The sequence below is a fragment of the Balearica regulorum genome, chromosome 26, assembly GCF_011004875.1.
Source record: "Balearica regulorum gibbericeps isolate bBalReg1 chromosome 26, bBalReg1.pri, whole genome shotgun sequence".
In the NCBI taxonomy this organism is placed as follows: Eukaryota; Metazoa; Chordata; class Aves; order Gruiformes; family Gruidae; genus Balearica; species Balearica regulorum.
In genome coordinates this window covers 4,391,331-4,410,895 of record NC_046209.1, presented here as the reverse complement: position 1 = coordinate 4,410,895, position 19,565 = coordinate 4,391,331, and the positions used below count along the sequence as shown (strand labels likewise).

General features: G+C 53.9%; 3 protein-coding genes across 12 annotated transcripts in view; 1 reads left to right on the top strand and 2 right to left on the bottom strand.

Moving 5' to 3' along the window:
• The window catches only part of LOC104638121 (acidic leucine-rich nuclear phosphoprotein 32 family member B), a 233,340-nt gene that overhangs the window by 54,491 nt on the left and 159,284 nt on the right, over positions 1 to 19,565 (top strand). The window lies entirely within an intron of this gene.
• On the bottom strand, positions 2,385 to 4,820 carry LOC104637067 (la-related protein 6). Its single transcript, XM_075736199.1, has 3 exons — positions 4,657 to 4,820; positions 4,162 to 4,369; positions 2,385 to 3,613 (listed from the first exon to the last, which is right to left on the bottom strand). The coding sequence occupies exons 1-3, from the start codon at positions 4,818 to 4,820 to the stop codon at positions 2,612 to 2,614; spliced, it is 1,374 nt and encodes a 457-aa protein (XP_075592314.1). The 3' UTR covers positions 2,385 to 2,611.
• Positions 7,099 to 19,565, bottom strand: part of RFX2 (regulatory factor X2) — a 59,269-nt gene continuing 46,802 nt past the window's right edge. For 7 of the 8 annotated variants that reach the window (XM_075736204.1, XM_075736201.1, XM_075736205.1 and 4 more), the window contains 11 exons: positions 18,578 to 18,697; positions 17,703 to 17,818; positions 16,805 to 16,923; positions 16,369 to 16,481; positions 14,149 to 14,300; positions 13,153 to 13,250; positions 12,360 to 12,509; positions 11,585 to 11,793; positions 11,089 to 11,242; positions 9,358 to 9,400; positions 7,099 to 9,202 (listed from right to left, as the gene is read on the bottom strand). In XM_075736204.1, the coding sequence (XP_075592319.1) occupies positions 9,093 to 9,202; positions 9,358 to 9,400; positions 11,089 to 11,242; positions 11,585 to 11,793; positions 12,360 to 12,509; positions 13,153 to 13,250; positions 14,149 to 14,300; positions 16,369 to 16,481; positions 16,805 to 16,923; positions 17,703 to 17,818; positions 18,578 to 18,697 (1,384 nt within the window). In that variant the 3' untranslated portion in view covers positions 7,099 to 9,092. The remainder of the gene's footprint in view (positions 9,203 to 9,357; positions 9,401 to 11,088; positions 11,243 to 11,584; positions 11,794 to 12,359; positions 12,510 to 13,152; positions 13,251 to 14,148; positions 14,301 to 16,368; positions 16,482 to 16,804; positions 16,924 to 17,702; positions 17,819 to 18,577; positions 18,698 to 19,565) is intronic. The other variant, XM_075736203.1, reaches the window with a different exon arrangement.

The following is a 19,565-nucleotide window of genomic DNA, read 5'->3' as shown; positions in this document are numbered from 1 at the left end:
CCCCCGGGACCCCCCAGCACCCCGGCTCCCGCAGACTTTTGTCCTTCCCCAAACCTTCTACCCCCAAGGTAGGCACCCACCCCGACCCCTGCACCCTGGGGATGCTCCTGGGGGCAGGAGCGGAGCTGACCGCCGGCCATCGCTCCCGTCTCTCCTCCAGGCTCAGCCACCCTCTGCCCACTGCCCCGCCAGCAGCAGCCCTTCCCGGCAGCCCGGGCACCCTCAGTGCGGGTGGCACCCCAGGGCCCCCAGGCACTACCACCACCAGGTACGGCACCCCTGGCTGCTCTGGCACCCCGGCGCCTTCGCCATCCCCGGCCCCCGGGCACGCCCAGCATCCCCATCAGCCCTGGCCCCATGGCACTTTTGGCACAGGGCTTCAGCAAGCCCAGGCAAGCGGCCCTGCTCTCGCCTGCCTGATGCGTGCCCAGGAAATCCAATTCCCAGAGAATTTCCCCAGTTTCAGAGAGGGCCATCTCTCCCGTTTCACCTCCTAGAAGCCAGTCTCCTCCCTGGTTTGCAACCCTGCCCCACCAGCACACCAGCTCACCCCGTGCAGAGCGCCCCGGCCACAAGCTCCCCACGTGCCCGGCCCAGAGCCGGGGGACGTCGGCCATCGGGGCCAGCTCGGTGGCTGTCCCTGGAGGGTCCTCCCAGCCCAGCACGGCTCCCTCTCACCCACACAGGTCTGCAGAGGGCTCCGTGCGGCTGCTTCTTCCACCCCCGCGTCTTCCACCTCCAGTGGACGGTCACCAACCCGCCTCCCCCGGCCAGCTCCACGCTCAGCCATGGCACCGCTGCTCTGCCGGGTGCTGCCCTGTGGGGCCCTGGGGGCTGCATGACCCTCCCGGCCTGGGCAGCCCCTCTGCCCCCCCAGGCACAGCCCCCACACCTCGCACCCTACAACCATCAGGGGAGAGCGGAGGCCCCAGCCCCCCCGGCACTGCCAACGAACATCCCCGGCTACCGGCACGTCGAGGGGCAGCCTGGCCACGCCAACACCTGCGGCACGGCCACCCCTGCGCAGGAACACTGGGGCGGCCGTGACCCCCCCTTCCCCTCCGCTGCCCCCCACAACCAAGCCCTTGGGCACCCGGCAGGCGACCTCCCCGTGTCCGAGGAGGAGCTTCTCAAAGAGGCCCTGAGGCTCTTTGGTGTCTCCCCGGACACGCTGGGGGTCAGCCAGGACAGCCCCAGCAGCGGCCCCGTGCCTGGGGAGCTTGGTGGCACCGGCACAGCCAGCCCCCCCATGACGTCTCCTCGCTCTCGCTGCCCAGGGAGCTGCTCACCCCCGACTACAGCGTCCCCGAGATCACCCACGCCATCCTGAGCCTCCAGGAATTCAACACCATGGGGATGGAGCCCCAGGAGCCGTGGGGGGACACGGGGATGGCCCTGCCACCGTCCCAGGCTGCTGCCTGCGAGAAGCGGGGGCAGAGCGCCTGGCCAAAGCCACCCAGCACAGCCGGCAAGCGCAGGGCTCTGGCAGGCAGCACCCCGGGGTGGGGGGAGCAGACCCACAGCAGGGATGGGATGGAGGTGGGGGGCTGGGGGAGCAGGGGTGGTAGGAAGGAGGGGGGAGGCTTAAAGTAGCTTTGTTGGGGCCTTTTCTCTTTGTTTTCCCCATTAAAAGCTGTTTCTCCCAAACCGCTCGGTGCCTGCGTGGGAGGGGGAGGGAGCACAGGGGGCCCCGGGAAACGGCACCCAAGAGGTGCCAAAGCCCCACTGAGCCCCAGATCAGGGCTGGCGAGCCCCCAAGGGCACTGAGCCCCCCCCCCAGGGCGAGACCTGCCCCGTCCCCAGGGGAAGCAGCCAGGACAGACGGGTCCCTGCAGGACAGACCCTGGGGGCCAGGGACGGACAGACACACACAACACAAAGGCCGCAACGCCTTCGCCTTGCCCATGACCACCAGCGCCAGGGCTCGGTGCAAAGCCCTTCACAGCCTCAAGACAATCACCCCTTCCTCCGGTCTCGCCAACGCTCAGCTCCAGAGCCTGGCTTTGCCTCACTGCCGCAGCAAAATAACCCCAAAGCACCCCAAGCGTGGCAAGGCGGGTGCCGCAGGCTGGGCAGGGACCCGTCTCCCCTTGCCTGGCTGTACCTTGGGCAGCTGCAAGACCAGGAAATGGGGGAGCAGGAGGGAAAGTAATAAGAAAAAAAAAAAATACTGCACTGGCCAGAAAGTGCCTGGTAACTTCATCTCTCTTTATTGCCCATTTCCCATCCGAGCTCCACAACCTGGGGCCAGTGCAGCCAACGGCACCTTTGGGAAGCGGCGTCACCTTTCCGGGTCCAGCTTGTGGAAAGCACAGAGTGGCAGTTCCCCAGCGCTGGGGCTGGGGGGGGGGCTGAGCCCCCTCCTCAGGGCAGTCCCAGTGATGCCGCTGGGGCAGCGGGAGCCGCTCTGGGACCCGAGGCAGGCACAGTCCTGTCCCACCTCGCACGCTGACCTGCCCTGAGCATCATCCTCACCCCAAAACTCCCGTCCCCTGGAGCAGCTGCACCGCCACCGCCTGCAGCTCTCGGGGGCCACGGAGAATTATTCTGCTCGAGAGAAGAAGGAAAACAAAAGAAAAGAAAAATCCCCAAACCCAAATGTAAAGGAGCCTCAGGGCCGGAGGACGAGCTCTCCTCTCCCGATGCTGCTGCAGAAGCCCTTGGTGCCATCGGGGCCGTGGGGCAGGCGAAGCACCCCGTCCCGCAGGCTGAGGGGCTCGGTCCCCCACTTCGCTGCCGGGGGATTGCCGAGAGGACGTTTGGCATCAGGAGATGGGCTGTTACGCCAGGGCGCCCAGGCACCCATCCTGCTCCCCCAGCCGCAGCAGCTCTCGGTGCTGGAGCAGAAGCCGTAGCAGCTGCCGGTGCCCAAGGCAGCCCCGAGCGGAGGGAAGACTTTGCTGGTGAGGAGCGATCCGGTGAAGGCATTGCCGAAGTCGCCAGGCTTGAAGTCGCCGCTGGGCCAGGTGGATGCCAAGGGGTCCTTCCTCAGGCAGAGGGGCGGTGACGCCGGGGCACCGTCTGACTCCGGGGAGCTGCAGAGCAGGGAGTCCCCGATGCCATAGGGGAAGGTCACGGCTGCCTCCTGTGCCTTCCAACCCGTCTGGTCCACCAGCTCCTCCGCTGCCTCCCTCTCAGCCCCAGGTTTCTTCTTGGAGCCCTTCCCGCAGAGCCGGACCACCATGATGCTCTCGCTGCCCGGGCGGCTTTGGCGGCCGAGGTTCTCGAAGGCCCTGCGGGCGCTCTCCAGGCTCTCGTACTCCACCAGCGCGCAGCACTTGCTCAGCAGCTCGGGGAAGCGCGACGTGTATTTCCGCACATCCGAGGGCAGCTTGCGGCCCGGCCGCAGGATGCGGATGGAGGCGATGGCGCCGAAGGGGCTGAACATCCTGGTGATGGTCTCAAGGAAGTTCTTCTGGAGCGGTGGCAGCACGTTCTGCTCCGGGGGCAGCAGCTCCCAGGCCAGCAGCAGTTTGCTGGGGGGGATGCTCAGCAGGGACTCAGGGACTGGGACCCGCCGCCGCACTTTGGTGCCCTCCTCGTTCACCTCCAGCAGCTCTGAGAACTGCAGGGCATAGAGCGTGAGCCGCCAGTCGCGCGTCAGGTATTTCACCTGCGGGAGAGAGGGGGCCGCTGCATCCCCGTGTGCCTCCCCAGGCAGGGGCCACCCTAAACCCATCATCCAGGCAGGCTGCCACCCCATCAACCTGAAGTCACGGCAAGGCAATATCCCCCTTTCACGTGAGCATCTTCGGGGTCCCCGGTGCCCCCTGGACCGTGGCAACAAGCTACGGCTTCCCCGTACGTCACATCACCAGTGCTTCCCTGCAGTGTTTTGGTTAAGGGATGATCTCTCCCAAAGCAGCCCAGGGGGACCGTGGGTGAATCCCAAAGAGGTGAATCCAGCCCTGGGGGTGGTTTGAGGACTGTCCACCGCTTCCCCAACCAGGGAGGGTGGCTGGGGAACTACTGCAGCAACACTGAAGGCAAAGAGCAGAGCCCTGCACCACCAGCACTTCACCAGGACACAGACAGCTTGAGCAGAGTCGGGACCTCCCCTACACCCCACCGGAGACAGCCAGAGCACACCCAGACACCCGCAGATCCTCCACGTGAAGGGCCACTTCCCACCCCAGCTGGCCAGCCCCACGGGCTGCCTACCTTCTTGAAGGACGTCAGCAGTTTGATGCTGACAAAGCCCATCTTGTTCTTCTGGACGTGTTTCAGGAGGAAAGCGTCCTTGGCCAGGTTCTCATCAGAGAGGTAGAACTCCACTTGGGACACGATCCTCTGGACCAGCTGCGGGTCAGGGATGGAGCAGTTGCCTGGGGGATCAGCCTCCAGAGCATCGCTCATGTCACAGAAACTCCTGGCAGAGCAGCAGGGACACAGGTGTGAGTTGGTGACCTTTGGGATGCACAGCACCGCCTGGTCTCAGCCACAGCGGTGAGACCCTGGGCAGACCCAGGGCCATCGGCTCTGCCCCGGCTCCAGGGGAGCAATGCCAGCCTGCACGCTGCGAGCCTCCCGGTGCTGGGAGCACCAGCACTACACCACCAACCTAAACCCATCCCAGACAAGGGACACGTTCCATCGGGGACAAACACAAGGCAAGATCGGGGCTCAGCCCCCACACGCGTCCCAGCGGCCACGTACCCATCGAAGCTCTCAAAGTCTTCCTGACGGAGCAGGGCGAGCGAGCGGCTCCGCGGTGGAAGGAGACGCGACGCCGGGAAGGAATTTCTTTGCGCCGGCAGAGAGGTGCTGCAGCTGGGCTGGGAACCCAGCCCTAAGGCCACCCCAGAGCTACGAGATGACATCATTCTTCATCTGGGACGTTACAGAGGAGAAGGGCGGTGCTGGGACGCTTCCTGGCCACAGCCAGTCCCGGGGCAGAGCCCAGCTCTGGGCCCCAGCCCCAGCCCAGGGATGGGGGAAGCAGAGGCAGGTCGTTGCTGTGCCCTTACCTGCTTGGCAGCGCTGGGCGGGTAGAAAGTCCTGGCACTACATCCTAGAGACCTGCAGGCAGGAAACCCCAACCCTTCTTCTAAAAAAACAAAGGGGAAAAAAAAAAAAAGGGGAAAGAAAGAAAGAAAGAAAAAGCCCCTAAGAGAAGCAAGGCAGCTGGTTTATAAGAGCAGCCACCCAGAAAGCCCCAGTGGGTGGTTATGGACCTGCCCCCACCGAGACCCACCAGGCTCCAGGTGAAACCTCTCTGCAGGTTAAACAGCCCCAGCTGAGCCCCGGGAGCAGCCGGGCTCCTCCTGCCACCACTGCAGAGCCAGGCCAGGCAGGAGGGACAGAGGTACTGGTACCGATACTGGTACCGATACTGGTACCGGTACCCAGCGGGGCAGTGAGCTGCTGCCATGAGGCACCTCGGTCTGTGCCTCAGTTTCTCTGTCTTGCACGGGGACGGTAACAGGCACGTGGAGGTGGAGGGAAGGTTCAGTCCCGGGCACTGTTTGGGCTCCTGGTGCTGCCAGAGTGGCAGGCAAAGGTCCTTCTTGCTGCAGAAATACCCTCCGCCCCAATGAGAGGGAGCGGAAGAGCCCCAAGAACGGGGTGAAGCCCAGGGAAGCCCCGGGAGGGGGTGATGCTGCGGGGCAGGACGGCCCACGGCTTCAGTGCGAGACGGGGAAGGAGGTGGGGGATGAAACTCATCCCTGCTGCTTGAGCCCCGCGTTGGGCAGCAGCAGGAGATGGAGATGGGGATGCTTCTGTCAGAGCAGGGGGGGCAGGAGGGGGCGGCTGTGCCAGGCTGGGGGCGATGCCAGGACACAGGGGGGGCTGCGGAGGCGGCCGAGAACCAGAGCTGCCCTGTCCCCCCGCTAAGCACCTTGCCCCAGCCACGCGGGGCTGCTCCCGATGAATCCCTGGGCTGGGTCGCACTGTCCAGCTCAAAGCTCATCCTGGGACGAGTCACAGGGACCACCGATGCCAAACCGCTTTTGGGATGTCGCAGTCCCCTGGTTTCCCTGGTGCGCTTGGTGTCACCCCCCTGCCGCCTCCCGGCTTTCTCTGCTCGTGTGGAACTGCACGATGGGGAGATGTGGGGGGAAAAGAAAGTCCTGGAGTGACAGAGGTGGCCGAGAGCGGCCAGGCAGGGGAGCTGGGAACAGCCACGGTCCCTGGAGGGTGGTGGCACTTGGTGGCAGGTGACAAGGAGGACACACCTCACCTGAATTTGTGGCGGGAGGCAGATCCGCTGCCAGCGAGGACGCTACAAGGCTGAACGCCCCCCCCCCCCAACACTCCCATCTCAGTTGTCTCTCAACTGGAATCACGTGTGGTGACGCTGCCGCAAACCCCTTTGCCCACGTGCGGGTGCTGCCTGTCCCTGTCCTGCCATCCCCGTCCTTCGTCGGGGGTCCCATCGCCCGAGCCCGGCCGCTCCCCAGCCGGCCAGCCCAGCCCCGCAGCGACGCTCGCACCGAAATCCCTGCAGGGACTTGCCCGTCTAGGAGAGGCGATGGAGCCAGCGGCGAGGCTGGGGGCAGGGGGGGGTCCTACCAGGAGCATTTTGAGCTGTGCTCTGCTTCCCGCTTGCAGGCGGGTACGCTCGGGGTCAGGAGGTGCCGCCCAGCTCCCCAGGGGGAAATAATCCCCGTGCTCCAGCCCTGAGACTCCGTATCCGAGGAAGAGGCTCAGGCTGGTCCAGGCAAAATCCAGAGGGAGAGCGAAGCGAGCAAGGAGGACACAGGGAGAGAGGCTGAAGCTAAACCTTCCCCTTCCTGAGGGGTGAGAGCAGGAAGGATCTGTCACTCATCACGTCCCTGTCCCACTGCTCCCATCCTCCATAATTAGACTGGAAGCGTAATTAGCAAATGCTTCTTGTGGTCCCGTGCTTAGCGGCAGCCTGATCTTTCAGCCTCTTCTCCCCTCCGTGAATTCTGGTGTAACGGGCAATATTTACCCCTACGTATCGGCCACTGTTTTGTGGCGATTCTGCCTCCCTGCAGACACCGGTTCCCTGGCAAAAACTGCTTTAATTAGACTGCACCAGGCAGATCCTGCATCTCCCCCCGACGCTGCAAGGCTGCAGCATGAGCCTGACATCTCCTTTCAGTGATTAAAGAAGAAATGGGACCACAACAATTATTGTACAGGCCTGAGCATTCGATATACGTTTATTGCTATTCAGGTTTAGCTGGGAATTTTGTGCATATGGGGTTTAGGTGGTTATCCAGACTCCTCGCACAGTGCCGCGGAGCTCCAGAGCATCTCGTTTGCACGTCCGTGGTAAGCAGAAGGTGGCTGGGTTCGGTCGGTAGCGGCTGCAAAGAAGAGCCAACGCACCAGCTAAAGTTAATATCACACTCAGTGGGAGCAGGGGAGTTTAAGAGTTGGTTGCTCAGTTGTTTTTTTAGACCATCTTATCAGCAGGATCTGAAGTGCGGACTCTGACCCAGGGAGCATTCCTTGTCGTTATTTACAAATAAATCCACCTTTCTCGCTTGCCTCCTGCTACTTTGATATGAGACATTTACAGACAAACATCACCCTGACAGACAACAGCACGGGACAGTAAGAGGGAAAGATGTGCCACTACACTCACTTCCTTTTTACTTGCCATTAGGAATATTTTTTAAAGTGTCACAGCTACCTTAGTACCATTCGGAATGAGTAAATAATATATTTGGATAGAATATACTCTGATACGCAAATGTACACGAGACCCCCGGAAAAGCTCACATCAAATACTTTATCATTAGAAATAATAATAATAAAAGCTATTTATGACACGGCCTTTATTCACAGAAAGATTTGCCCCGGGGCTTTCTTTTTGCAGTTTGGCTTGATAACAGATTCCCCCCCCGCTCTGCCCTGTAGTCCATGTCAGCCCAGATCCCCCGGGATACAGAAAGGGAGAATAAAAACCCCCCCCCCGGGGCAGAAGCTCCCCCAGCTCAGCCCCGCGGGAGCCACCACCGCAATGACGCCGCAGGAGAAGGCGAAGCGATACAGCAAGGGGAAATGCCACCGGGCCCGTGACAGCTGCTACGCGGGACGGGCTGTTTTATCCGAGTTTGAGCTGCGCCGGCTCGCCCAGAGCCGGGGGGGGGGGAAGCGGGCACGCCGGCCCACCCTAAGGCACTGCAGTCGCACACCCTCGCCCACGCTCCGGATGCAGCCCCGCAGGCAGCTGCACCCTACCTTCAACGCGTTAGCAGGACATCAGGCGAGAATTTTACAAAACCCAGGACGCGGCACCAGTTCCCCTCCGCCCGAGTACCCTGGCGAGGCTGGGGATTGCTCGGGCAACGGGACTGCCCGTGGGATTGCCCGTGGGCATCGGAGCGCAGGGGACGACGGACAGGCTTTGCGACCAGCTGCTGCTTCCTCAGAGTCCTTTGGTATCTTGAGTTGGCCTGACGGCATCCCGGGAGCGTTCGTGGATCAGCGATGAAACGCCAAGCTGGCGAGACGCGGGAGCGGGTGGGAACTCACGTCCCGTAGTCCCAGAGCGAGTACGTGTCCGTCCCAGAGCGAGCACGTGCACCACTCCGCCGGGACCAGCTGGATGCGCAGCCCGCAGCCCTGTCCCCAGGCAGGTACAAGAGAGCTGCACTGTCCTGCGCTCCCCAGCACCAACGATTTGGCAAAGTCAGGGCCAGGACAGCTTGTCTCGAAAGGCTGGAGGAGAAGGGTCAGGTATTTTTCCTTCTTCTTGGGCACTGATTGGTTCAAGTTTGTATCACAGTGAAGTCTGAGAAGTGGGGAAGAAACCCAAACCACCTTCCCTGAAAGAGAAAGCCTCGTTTGCCTGCCTCGCTCAGGCTGGAGAGGACTGTCTCTCCTAGCCAGGCAGATCCGATCCGCTGCTGACCACGGAGGCTTCCATCGCTCAGTAGTAGACTTTGGACCTTCGCCCTCTGGCCAGCAGCCGTGCCGGAGGAAAGCGGGCAGGCAAACCAGCCCCATCCCACCGTCCGCCCAGGCTTACCCCTGGAGCCCTTCCTCAAACAAAAGTAAACGTAAAGAGAAACTACGAGGCACTAATAACGCAGATACGGGGAGACTCAGGCTTGTGACCGTCAAACCTGGCTCCAGATGTCTTCGTCCAGCTGGAGAAAAGCTGAGTCCCCGTTTCAGATCTCCTGCAGCGACTGGCCGGGGTCGCTGCGTTCCCGTTTCACCAGCGGCTCCCCCACACTCCGGGAGTCCGTGTCCACCTCGCTGCCCAGGTCACTAATGTCATCTGCAAAGGACAGGTCTCAGCATGAGAGTGGCGACTGGAGGGGAGGAGATTCTTTTTCCCACCAGAGCAGGGTAGAAGAGCCAGCACGAGGTTTCCCCCTCCCACAGCGATTCAACCCTGACCCAGCAGGACTTCCCTTGAGGGAGAGGAGGTACCTTTGTCCAGCAGTGTTGGGGACAGGGATGTGAGGTCACCAAACTGAAAGAAAAAGGAGTTACAAGGTAAGTGAGGCTTGTTGGAGACCCCAGGTGCCAGACCTGCAAGTTGGCATCTATTTCCACGCAATTCTAACAAGCAGCTTACGCGCTCAGGAGAAACCACAAGCATCAGCAGTGCCGGCGGCGAAGAGCAGAAAGTAAAACCAAGCCCATGTTTCGGGGAAAAGTCTGTCACTGCCATTTAAACCTCTAGGCAAACATCACACACAACAAACATCCAGGGCAGGATCGAGCTCTGGAACGAAGGGAGAAATTTTTCCATCTCCCAGATCACGGACCAAGCGCTGCCACAGACCAAAGGATGGTGCCTTTTCTCCAGCCCTCTGCATCTGTCGGGCAACTGCCGGCTCTTCACCTCTCCCGGGACCCTACCACTCTGCAACTCTCTGTAAAGCCTTTGCATTCACGTCAGGAAAGCGCTTTGGCTTGCAACGCCACGGTGCCGAGTGTAACCAGAGAGCTGGAGATATACTGGGTTCTGAAGATGTGCTGTCTCCCTCTGTGACAAGGTCTAAACCAGTAAATTAGTGCAAGGATAACGCTGAAAAGTCATGCAAAGTCGGGCAGCAGAAGGAAGTGAGGAGAGCAGGAGTTATAAAGCGAGCAATGGAAACGGAAGGACACGATTCATCCTCTCGTCCGTAAAAAAATCAGCCTCCTCCTGGAGGACAGAAATATTGCAAGAGTTTAAAGAAGGAAAGGCAAAACCTGAAGGCTGAGAGCCTCCCACAGCTAGGTTTTGCTGGAAGCCACTCGCTGCCTTTCATGTTTCCTGTAATATCAATAAAGACTGAGGTTTTGCAGGGAATAGTGGGAACTTGCAGCACTGCTGACTTGGGGCGACAGCATGGGTCTAACGGGAGGGGATGGGAAAGCAAAAGGCACGCAGTTGATTTGTCTGGCTTCCCTACATGAGCTCTGTGGAAGGAAGAAAACAGCGTGAGCTTCAAGAAGCAAATGAAATCAGTTTTGATCTAACGGCAGTTTCTATATTGCTGTCGCAGGTTGATTGGGGCCTTTTAAATCTGGGCATTTTGGAGTGAAAAATTGAAAGTGGCTTCGGCTAGGCAGGACAAGACCTGCCTGCAAACCAGGCACCAGATTTGCTGTCTGTTTTGTTAAAAAAATTCCACACCCCCCCCCCAAACAACACAAACAGCCCATCATTTCTCTTCTTTGAATCAGAAATGGAGGAAGTGCCTGACGGCACATGTAATTCTGGAGCCTGCAGAGGCCTGAAGAAGTCCACTGAATGGTACCACTGAAAGCTGCAGGGAAAGTAACTTTTGGACCTTTTTTTGCTTGGTTTAGTTTTTGTGTTTGATGAGACTTTGCTCTGGCAGGAACCCCAGAGTCAGGGTTGGTACCCACAGGTTATGGAGAGAAGTGGGGAGATCCTTTTCCTCCCACCTCCAGGCCTCCGATGCCCAGCTGATGCTCAGCTGCCCCAAAACCCACCAGCTCAGGTATGAGTGAGCCAGGAGGGAAGGTGCTCGAGGAGCTGGATCCTTGGGCCAAGGCACTCAAAACAACTCAGTAAACCCTTTGGTCCTTTAGCAAAGCTGGTTCTAAAAACACGTTCAGGACACAGTGCGGCTTGTGAACCACTCGTGTCTCTTTAAGCGCTGCTTAGTTTGGGTTTGTTTCTAGGGAATAAACAATTCTCACCTCTCCCATTACAGCAATCGGCGTCTCCCCTGTTGCCTGGGCAACACGATGCTCTACCAGATAAAACATGTATTCATCATAGAGCAGGCGAATCAGGTGGAAGGAACCAAAGCTGGCAGCACTGCGCAAAGTGAGGTCACGGATCACCATGGAGCTGGAAAATGGCCGGGAAACAACATATTTGGGTTGTGGTTTACACTTGCATCAAGGCTGATGTGAACTCTTGACATCATCTTGAAGGTACTGTGGGACGCAGTGCTTTGTTTCTACCTCTAACCCAAGAGTATCAAAGCGCTTTAAGAAATTAATTGGTGGAGCATCCTATCCCCATCCTGAAAGGATACAGGAGACACCAGGCTCCCTTCTGTACCAGGGCAGAACAGCAGTTAACCAGAGTTGCAGGGGAGTAAAGAACTTGGCCTTGGCTTTTCAAGGAGCTATTTACATGCCCTAAGCCCGACGCAGAAATATCTTCAAAACGAGAAAGAAAATGTACCTGTAGAAAGACCATTTCAACAGGAACTGCCTGGCTGCCTTGGGGAAGCTGGGACTGCCCTCGTGATGCTTCAGGACTTGAGTAACAACATTATCCAGCCAACTAGCCCACTGGTCCAGAGAACTCTGTTGCTGCAGAGTGAGCTTGAAATCCTGCTCCAGCTTCTGTACCATGCCTTCCTCGCACTGACACACCCATGAGGCTTGCTCCTGCTCGGAAAGAAGGGCTGACAGTTACTCATGCCAAGCCTGCATGGTTGGTGCATCCCAACTCAGGAATTCAACTTCATTTCAAGTAGACAAGGACTCCAAACCAGCTCTGAATCATGTCTCCTCTGATCTGTCCAGACCACAGTACAATATTAGTATTAGAGCTACATTATTGTTGGCAGCACTACTTCTTACAGAAGTTCCTTAGTACCTTCTCAGGCGTTGGAACAGGCTGCCCAGAGAAGTGGTGGAGTCACCATCCCTGGAGGTGTTCAAAAAACGTGTAGATGTGGCACTTTGGGACATGGTTTAGTAGACATGGTGGTGTTGGGTCGACGGTTGGACTTGATGATCTTAGAGGTCTTTTCCAACCTTAAGACTCTACGATTTTATGATTCTCCACTATTCACAGTGAGATGGCAGACTTACCTGGAGAATTAACACCAATACCATTAAATTGTTCATTTAATTGCTTTTTAGTATTGGAAATAAGATTCTGGTTACCATCCTCATTAAAGAGTCCCAGTTTGAGACAACATGACCTAGGAAAAGATACCGTAAGTTACCTGCACATTGGCGAAGTCGACCCGATTGAGATCGCTGAGCATCTGGTTTATCTGGGAAGTGTTCTGCAGCACCGCACGGGCCGCCTGAGCCAGGTGGTTCAGGGACGTGTATCTCCGTAACGTCTGTGCAAAGGCACTCACTACCCCGACCTGCAACACAGCACGCAGGGCACCGCGAGCAGGAGGCCACGGGGCTGGAAGGCAAACTCTTCTCGATGCTGAGCTCAAGCACGCAGCACAAGGGGTAAACCTGCACAGTCCCACCCATGCTGCTGGCCAAAGCACACACGAGCGCTCCAGAGCAGCACTTTTGCAGCATCTATTGCATCTTGCAAACAGCCTCTGCCTTTGTTTTCTTTAAACTAACAGGTTTTCACACTCTGCCTCCAGCAGAGACCAGCAAGGTGAGAACAAGCTGCAAGAATCCGTGGCTTTGGGAGAGGGAGAGTAGGAGACTCTGCAATGCCATTCGATCCATGAGGCACCCTGCGCTTTCTAGTAGGACAGCCTCATTCCACCGCGGAGATTTTTCTTCCACAAAGATTTATCTGCAATTTCAGGACACGGGAATGGCTCAATGGACAGAGCATCACCAGCTTCTGGTACGAAGGAATTGCCCTACTTGTCCTCCCACTCCTTGCTGATTTTGGTTCATAATTATTCATTACACCGTGCTTGTCTGGAGTACACGTGGCCAAACCCCACCAGTGATTTCCAATCCCTGCGGAAAACTGCCAACGCATGCACACACTGGGTTCATACCCTTGACATGCGACGTGCTCCCTCTGCTTACCTTAGTCTGGACAATCTGGGGGGGAAATTCACTCATTGCATTCATGAGCCACCCTTCCAAACTCTTGGCAAAATTACGAATCGCCTGTGTAAGCGTGCCTGCAAAGAAATCCGCAGAGTTAGAAAGGCTGCTCTGTATCATCTCTTGGACATCGCTTTCTAGCTGAGGACTGCTGCGGAAAGCACAGCCTCTGATCTGGTTAGCTGTGATCTCAATTCAGCATCAAGGGAATCAGCTGGGGCCTGAGATGCACTCAAACTTATTCTCTAATGTCGTTACTCAAACTTATTCTTATTCCTTATCCTTTTCTTATTCATGGTCCTTCTGAGCATTTTCCAAATGTTGAAATATGCTCTTTAAAGCCACGTACGTGCCCCAACATGTAGACTGACAACAGCTCAGAGGGACGTGGCTTTCCAGTACTTCTCCAGTCCACGTCCGAGTCGAGGCCTCGGGGAGACTGACACACGCACTTCACTGAGGAGCCAAATCGGAGCGAAAACCCTCAATATTGCATCACTAATCTCCCAAACAGAGGTTGACCCCAAATTTCCAGGAGGTGTAGTAGGGGACAGGATGGTCCTATGTAAACAAAGATACTATCTCCAAGGAAACATCTCACAAGGATTACGTGTGCTTGCTTGTGCACTAAGCCTATGCTTTTACCTTGACTCCTAGCCAAAGTCAGGAGATGTGATATGCAATAAAACCAGTTTTAAAAAACATGGGAATTTCCAGGGGCCACAAGTACCGTTGATGCAGAGCAATGCCGCAGGAGGAATATTGCTGTTGCCATACTATTTTAGCTTGTATTCAAAACAAAACCCTCTAAATCAGCTTTTACAATGGAAATCTTTGTGGCAAGTGGTAGCCAGGCCGAGTGAGTCACGGATCACTGTCAGACACAACATCCCGTGACTCAGCCCGGTGAGGAGCAGGAGCCGAGCAGGAGTCGGGACCACTCGTGCTCTCCTGCTCACGCCGCAGGATACTCACTGGGCACCGGTCTGAGCACGTCTGGGATGAGAATCTCCACCAGGGCCTGGTACAGGATGTGATCGCAGCTTCTCATCCATTTGAGGATGGGTTCGTATTTGCACAGAGTGATCAGCTTATCTTTTGGGAGGGTCCCTTCTTGTTCTTCATCGCTGTGGGAGCAGGGAGGAGGAGGGAGGCAGCGTTAACAGCAGGTTTGCATTCAGTGCATTCACTCTCCCTCTCAATTTCTAACCCCAGTTTTCAGCAGAAAAAAAGCCATTCATGCTTCTTTCAAAAGGAAATGTTTGATCACTTGCACAAGTCTTCACTGACTCTGCAAGCGCCTCTCTGTCCGTGGGGCCAGAGCTCTGACCACAGTTTTCCCTCAAATCCGTCTCTCTCGGTGCTTGGCCTTCACTTCTTCCATCTTTAGCCTCAGTTGCCTTTCACACAACCATGTTCGTGCGTTGGTGGGAATTGTACTTCAGCACGGTTATTTCAGCAAGCGAAGGCTTCGCTGGTGTCTCCTTACAGACCCAGCTATTTCCAAAACCTTCACACCTCTCTCCTCTGCTCTAAACCTCCTCAGCTGTGGCAGTGGGGACAAAATGTTTGCAGCAAATGGTTTTTGAGCAGATTAGCTGGTATTGACAGATTCTACAAATGGCTTCAAGGTGTTTAACACCTGCAAACGCTGCGTGTTTTCAGAAGGAAAAAAGATTTGGTGTGTTGATGAGAACAGAGCATATTGTCTCTAACTGAATGAGGTCAATCAAGCCTGCATTATTTTCACTTTATAGATGTACGGAATTTTTTTCTGCATGATTCAGGCGTAAGATAGTTAGTTATACAGCAATTAGAGAAAACCGAAGCCTTAATGCAGTGCCAGAGCATCAAAGCAGAGCTACAAAGGCACTACACTGGGAACTGGGAATTTGCAAGGGACTTTCCCCATGCATTACATCAAAACCGTTAAAGCCAAGCCTTGGACATACTATAACGAGGTACTTATAGCCTCTGCCTGAGCAGCTTGAGTAACTGAACTCCACAGGGATACTCCTAGAACACTCACATGGAGAAACTGGCCATCAAGTACCTAAACTTTCTGTTAAGTGGAACCATATTCTGCATTTTATCATGCTTTCAGTTTGCCACTTTGATAATACTTTTTGCTTACATTTGTATATAAACCATGGCGAGGGAGTGCTTTATTTCCTTATCTTGATTATTAGCAGTGGTACGGAGAGGTTCTAGAGCACAAAGCCTTAGCAAGATACACTAGTTTAGACAGAGCCCTGCAGAAATGCTGCCTCCAGTGTCCAGTGAGCCCATTTGTACCTAGCACAGCTCTCTGCGGTGTTGCAATATGCCTTGGAGATATACCCTTAAGTACAAGAGATTTTGAAACGATGAAAGCTACGGCGATTCTTTGTGGGAAAATATCCATCGGGTAACATCTACTGAGGACAACAGGGCCATATTCTACAGATTATTATGGGGTATTTGGTTATTACTCAAACTGTTACCATTTTTCCTCTGAATATAACATGTCAGTATCCAAAGTCCTTATATAATCAGTAGAAGTGGACAATACAGACTTTAAATACAAATTTTAACAAGAAACCTTCACCTTTTCGATTTCTCTATTTTCACTTATTTCCATTCCCCTGTCTCTTGGCAGCAGACTACCAACGCATAAAGGATGAAGAAAAGGCAATAACAACGAGTCAGGCAGGGGTACAAAGATCAGAGCAGCTTCATTTGCCATTATCTGCCTCAAAACACGAGGCACTTAAAGATTTGGATAGCCATCCAAATAAGCAAGTCGGTCTAGATGTCACTAAAACCTCAGAGCTTGAGATGTCACTCAAGCCTGATACCTAATGACATGGAATCGTTACTGTCTCCTCCTGACCATTTCCGAAAGCATCATCCCGTTCTCATCCATCCAAATGCTGACTGTATTTTGGATTAGCACTTGTCACAGGAGGTACAAGGCACATAGATGTATGTAATCAGAGCAGATGCTTTCCTCGGAGGTCTGAACTTTGTGCAGTCAATACGCCATTAACCACTTCTGACACTCTTTGTAAGGATTCTGCAGGGAAGTAAATACTTTCAAGTCCTACGAAGCCCTCAAAATGCCTAATGAAGCTGAAAATGCTTTATGCATTTTTAAAAGATAAAATGCCACTATAAAATGGAGCATTTGGAAACAATCAAAGCACAGCAGTGTACCTGGACGGCAGGGCAGCAGAGCCATCACTAGATGGTGTTTTAGGACTCCAGAAGGATTGCCACAGTTTCTCAATATAATGAAACTGAAGATTCATTACAACATCCAAAGTCACCTAACAACAAAGAACGTAACTCATTAGCTGCTCTGCTAGCATCTTGTCACACAGCGTAAGCAGAAATCTCATGTGCAGCCATTGAGATTAAATCATTTACAAGAAAAATAACAAAAAGGGCATTGTTTTACTAATAAACGTAACATAAAACAGGTCAAACAATGAAAAAATAACATAAAGTGCAATATTTGAGTTGTAATACCTAGCAAATGAAGCAGTCCCTATTACATTCTAGCTTTTCCAAAGAGCAGGATATGAGATGAGCCCATGAATTACGTCCCACATCAATTACTAAATCAACTAAAAATATTCAAAATAATCACCTCGCAGTGTCGCCTGTAAAGAATCTGCAGAGTTTTCACATCATTCATGGTGACCCCTTCCTGTAAGAGGACGTTACCTAGATCGGGGTCTGGGAACTCAGGAAAGACATGGGTTACATCTAGGAAAAGATAAAAAAAAAAAAGGAAAAAAAGATTGGGAAAGATGGTGAGAGTTAGGAGCACTCAGTTACGCAGGTCTACAGATGAGTGCAAGGTGCTGCTGTTGCTGGTGGCTGTCTTTCATGTTTCAATTGGGATGAAACAGGAGAAATGAGATCCATAATCTGGTACTTTCCCTGATTCATGCCGTTGTACTGGGCAAAAAAGCAAACCACCACAGCCCATTTATTCAGCATGGAAAGGAAAATGATTTCTTTCTCTCTGTAATAAAAGAAACAAGAATACATTGTCCTCATCTACCACGCTTCCCATTAGATTTTCTCTGAAGCCTGAAAAATGTCTCTCTAGTATTTTGAGACTACAATGGAAAATATAATTGGACAGCAGACGTATCAGGAACAATCGTGTTTCAGAGCTGGCCGGGGTTTGGTATCTCTGCTTGAATGATGGAGACACGTAGATCCACGACCAGCAAAGCCAGAGAGCTTGTCTCACAAGGAGAAGGTCCGTACGGATCTGTGCAGTCGGATATATATTGCAGCCTTTGCAATGAAGAGAAATGCTCTTCTCCCTCTGGCAGCCTGTCTTAGCAAGGCTCTTCAGGACCTCCACTCCTTCCATCCAATTTGGATAAAATCAGCTGGATTAAAACCATAGTTAGAGGGAACTGAGCGACCTGACAGTACGAGGACAAAGCCTTGCTGGACAAGACCTTCCTTCCTCTTAAAGTTGTAAGCCTAGATATGAGATATCTAATACATTAAAGCAGTCTCCTCACCTATGAATTGCTGATGATGTTGACTTTGAGCAGCAACCGACTGCTCTGGCGTCGTGTGCAGGTTACTGTTGGACCCGCTCTCTGCCATGCCATCCATCTTCTGCGCTGGTCTGTACCTAAATTTAAAGTGTGGTTGGGATTTACACAGGCACAAGTAAACATGTACACGTTTTCTGCAACACAGTCATGCAGACTTTCGTGTTCGTCATATAACACATGAGGTTACATTCAAGGCCAGCATTTTGAGGGCTGACCATTTATATCATCTACTCAAGTGGAGGGGGAAAATGAGAACCTCCTTTTGAAAAGCATTCCCCAAGACAGAATTAAAGGGGTTAAGATGTTTGCTCAGGGTGACATTAAAAAAAAAAAAAAAAAAAAAAAGAGCAGCAGAGCTGGAATGGGTGCAGACTTTGCTTGAGAATTGGCTTTTGCACTTACTGTCTGTTTGGGAGCTGAAGAAATAAATTCTTCTGCTCCTTCTTCACTCCAGCAAGAACTAGAAGCATCTGCGCTTCCAGGAGACAATTCCAAATTCCTTTGCACATTGTGTTTTATATTCAAAATTACTCAGACACAAGACTAACCACAGTCCAACCTAACCTTGAACGTTTCCAGGGATGGGGCGTCTACCAGAAATGGTTTTGGAACCTGTCCACTACTCGGAGTGGCCAGTGACTTGCAGCCCCCTCTTCCACAGCTCAGCTCTGGCACTTCAGCAACTCTTGGGTTTGAACCGTCCCAACGTGCTCCCTTTGCTCCCAAGCAAACCCAGGTCCCAAGACAGGGTCTGCTGCGTTCTTTGGGAAAGGACCCATGCCCACGGTGGCATCGGGGGCACCGCCGGTGAGCTCCGAGACGCTGGGAGCACCTACCTTTGCTTCTGGTGGATGGGCTGCTGCCTCATTGCCATGTACTGAGTGTCCTCCTGCAAGCGGTTCAGCGGAGACTCTGGTTTTAGACGGATCCCATAATAATGATATTTGGAGTTTCCCCTGGAAGTATCAGCATTGAAATTGCTCAGTGTAAACTAGTGAACGGAAGGGACATCGTAGCCCTGCAATTTACTCTTAGGCTTGTTTGGACAATACACCCTACTTCTTACAGCACACGCTGGTTTGCTGCCAAGCACTATTTGAATGGCTGAACTAATGAATGCCATCATCCCCTATAAAATTTAAAACCACATGTCGCAAAGTTCAGTGACATCCACATTTAAAACCCGGCAAGGTTTGTTCCAAGTAACCCATGGTAACTGGAGCAGAAGAGACAAGAGTTACAATACAAAGTGTTATTAAACAGAATAACAGAAAGACCTCAAGGGACACTTTGCCATTTGATTAGGGTTTAAGGATTTGTTTTTTCCATAAAAACAAACTTCCATCTTTATCTAGACTTGGATAAAACAAGCCTGACTGAACGGTCAACTACGATAAGAAAAAAGTCTTTCCGTTGCCAGCACTTTCACAGCAACGGCAATGGGCTTTGATGTGGCTTTGTTCTTGGAGTTGCTCACTTTTGTAGTTTTGTAAAAACTAAAAGCTGTTTGCAAGCAAAAGAGGCTGTAATTCTTTTTCCTTTGCTGGTCAGTAAAGCTGCTGCGATGCTCCTTAGGAGAATGTCTTTCCATCACATTAGACAGATGTGTCAGTTAAAGATTTTTCCACCAAACTGGAATTTTTCAGTCCCCAAGCGTCTGCTTTTGGGAACAAGAAGGACAATTATGCAGCCATGGATACATGATGACAGAACGTCCACCTTGGCTTTAGCCAATTTGTTGCTGACAACGGTTGAGCTGAGTCCTCGGTGGGAGAGGAGCCCGAGCCAGGGGAGCAGCAGCGGTGTCTCCAGAGCCTTCTTACT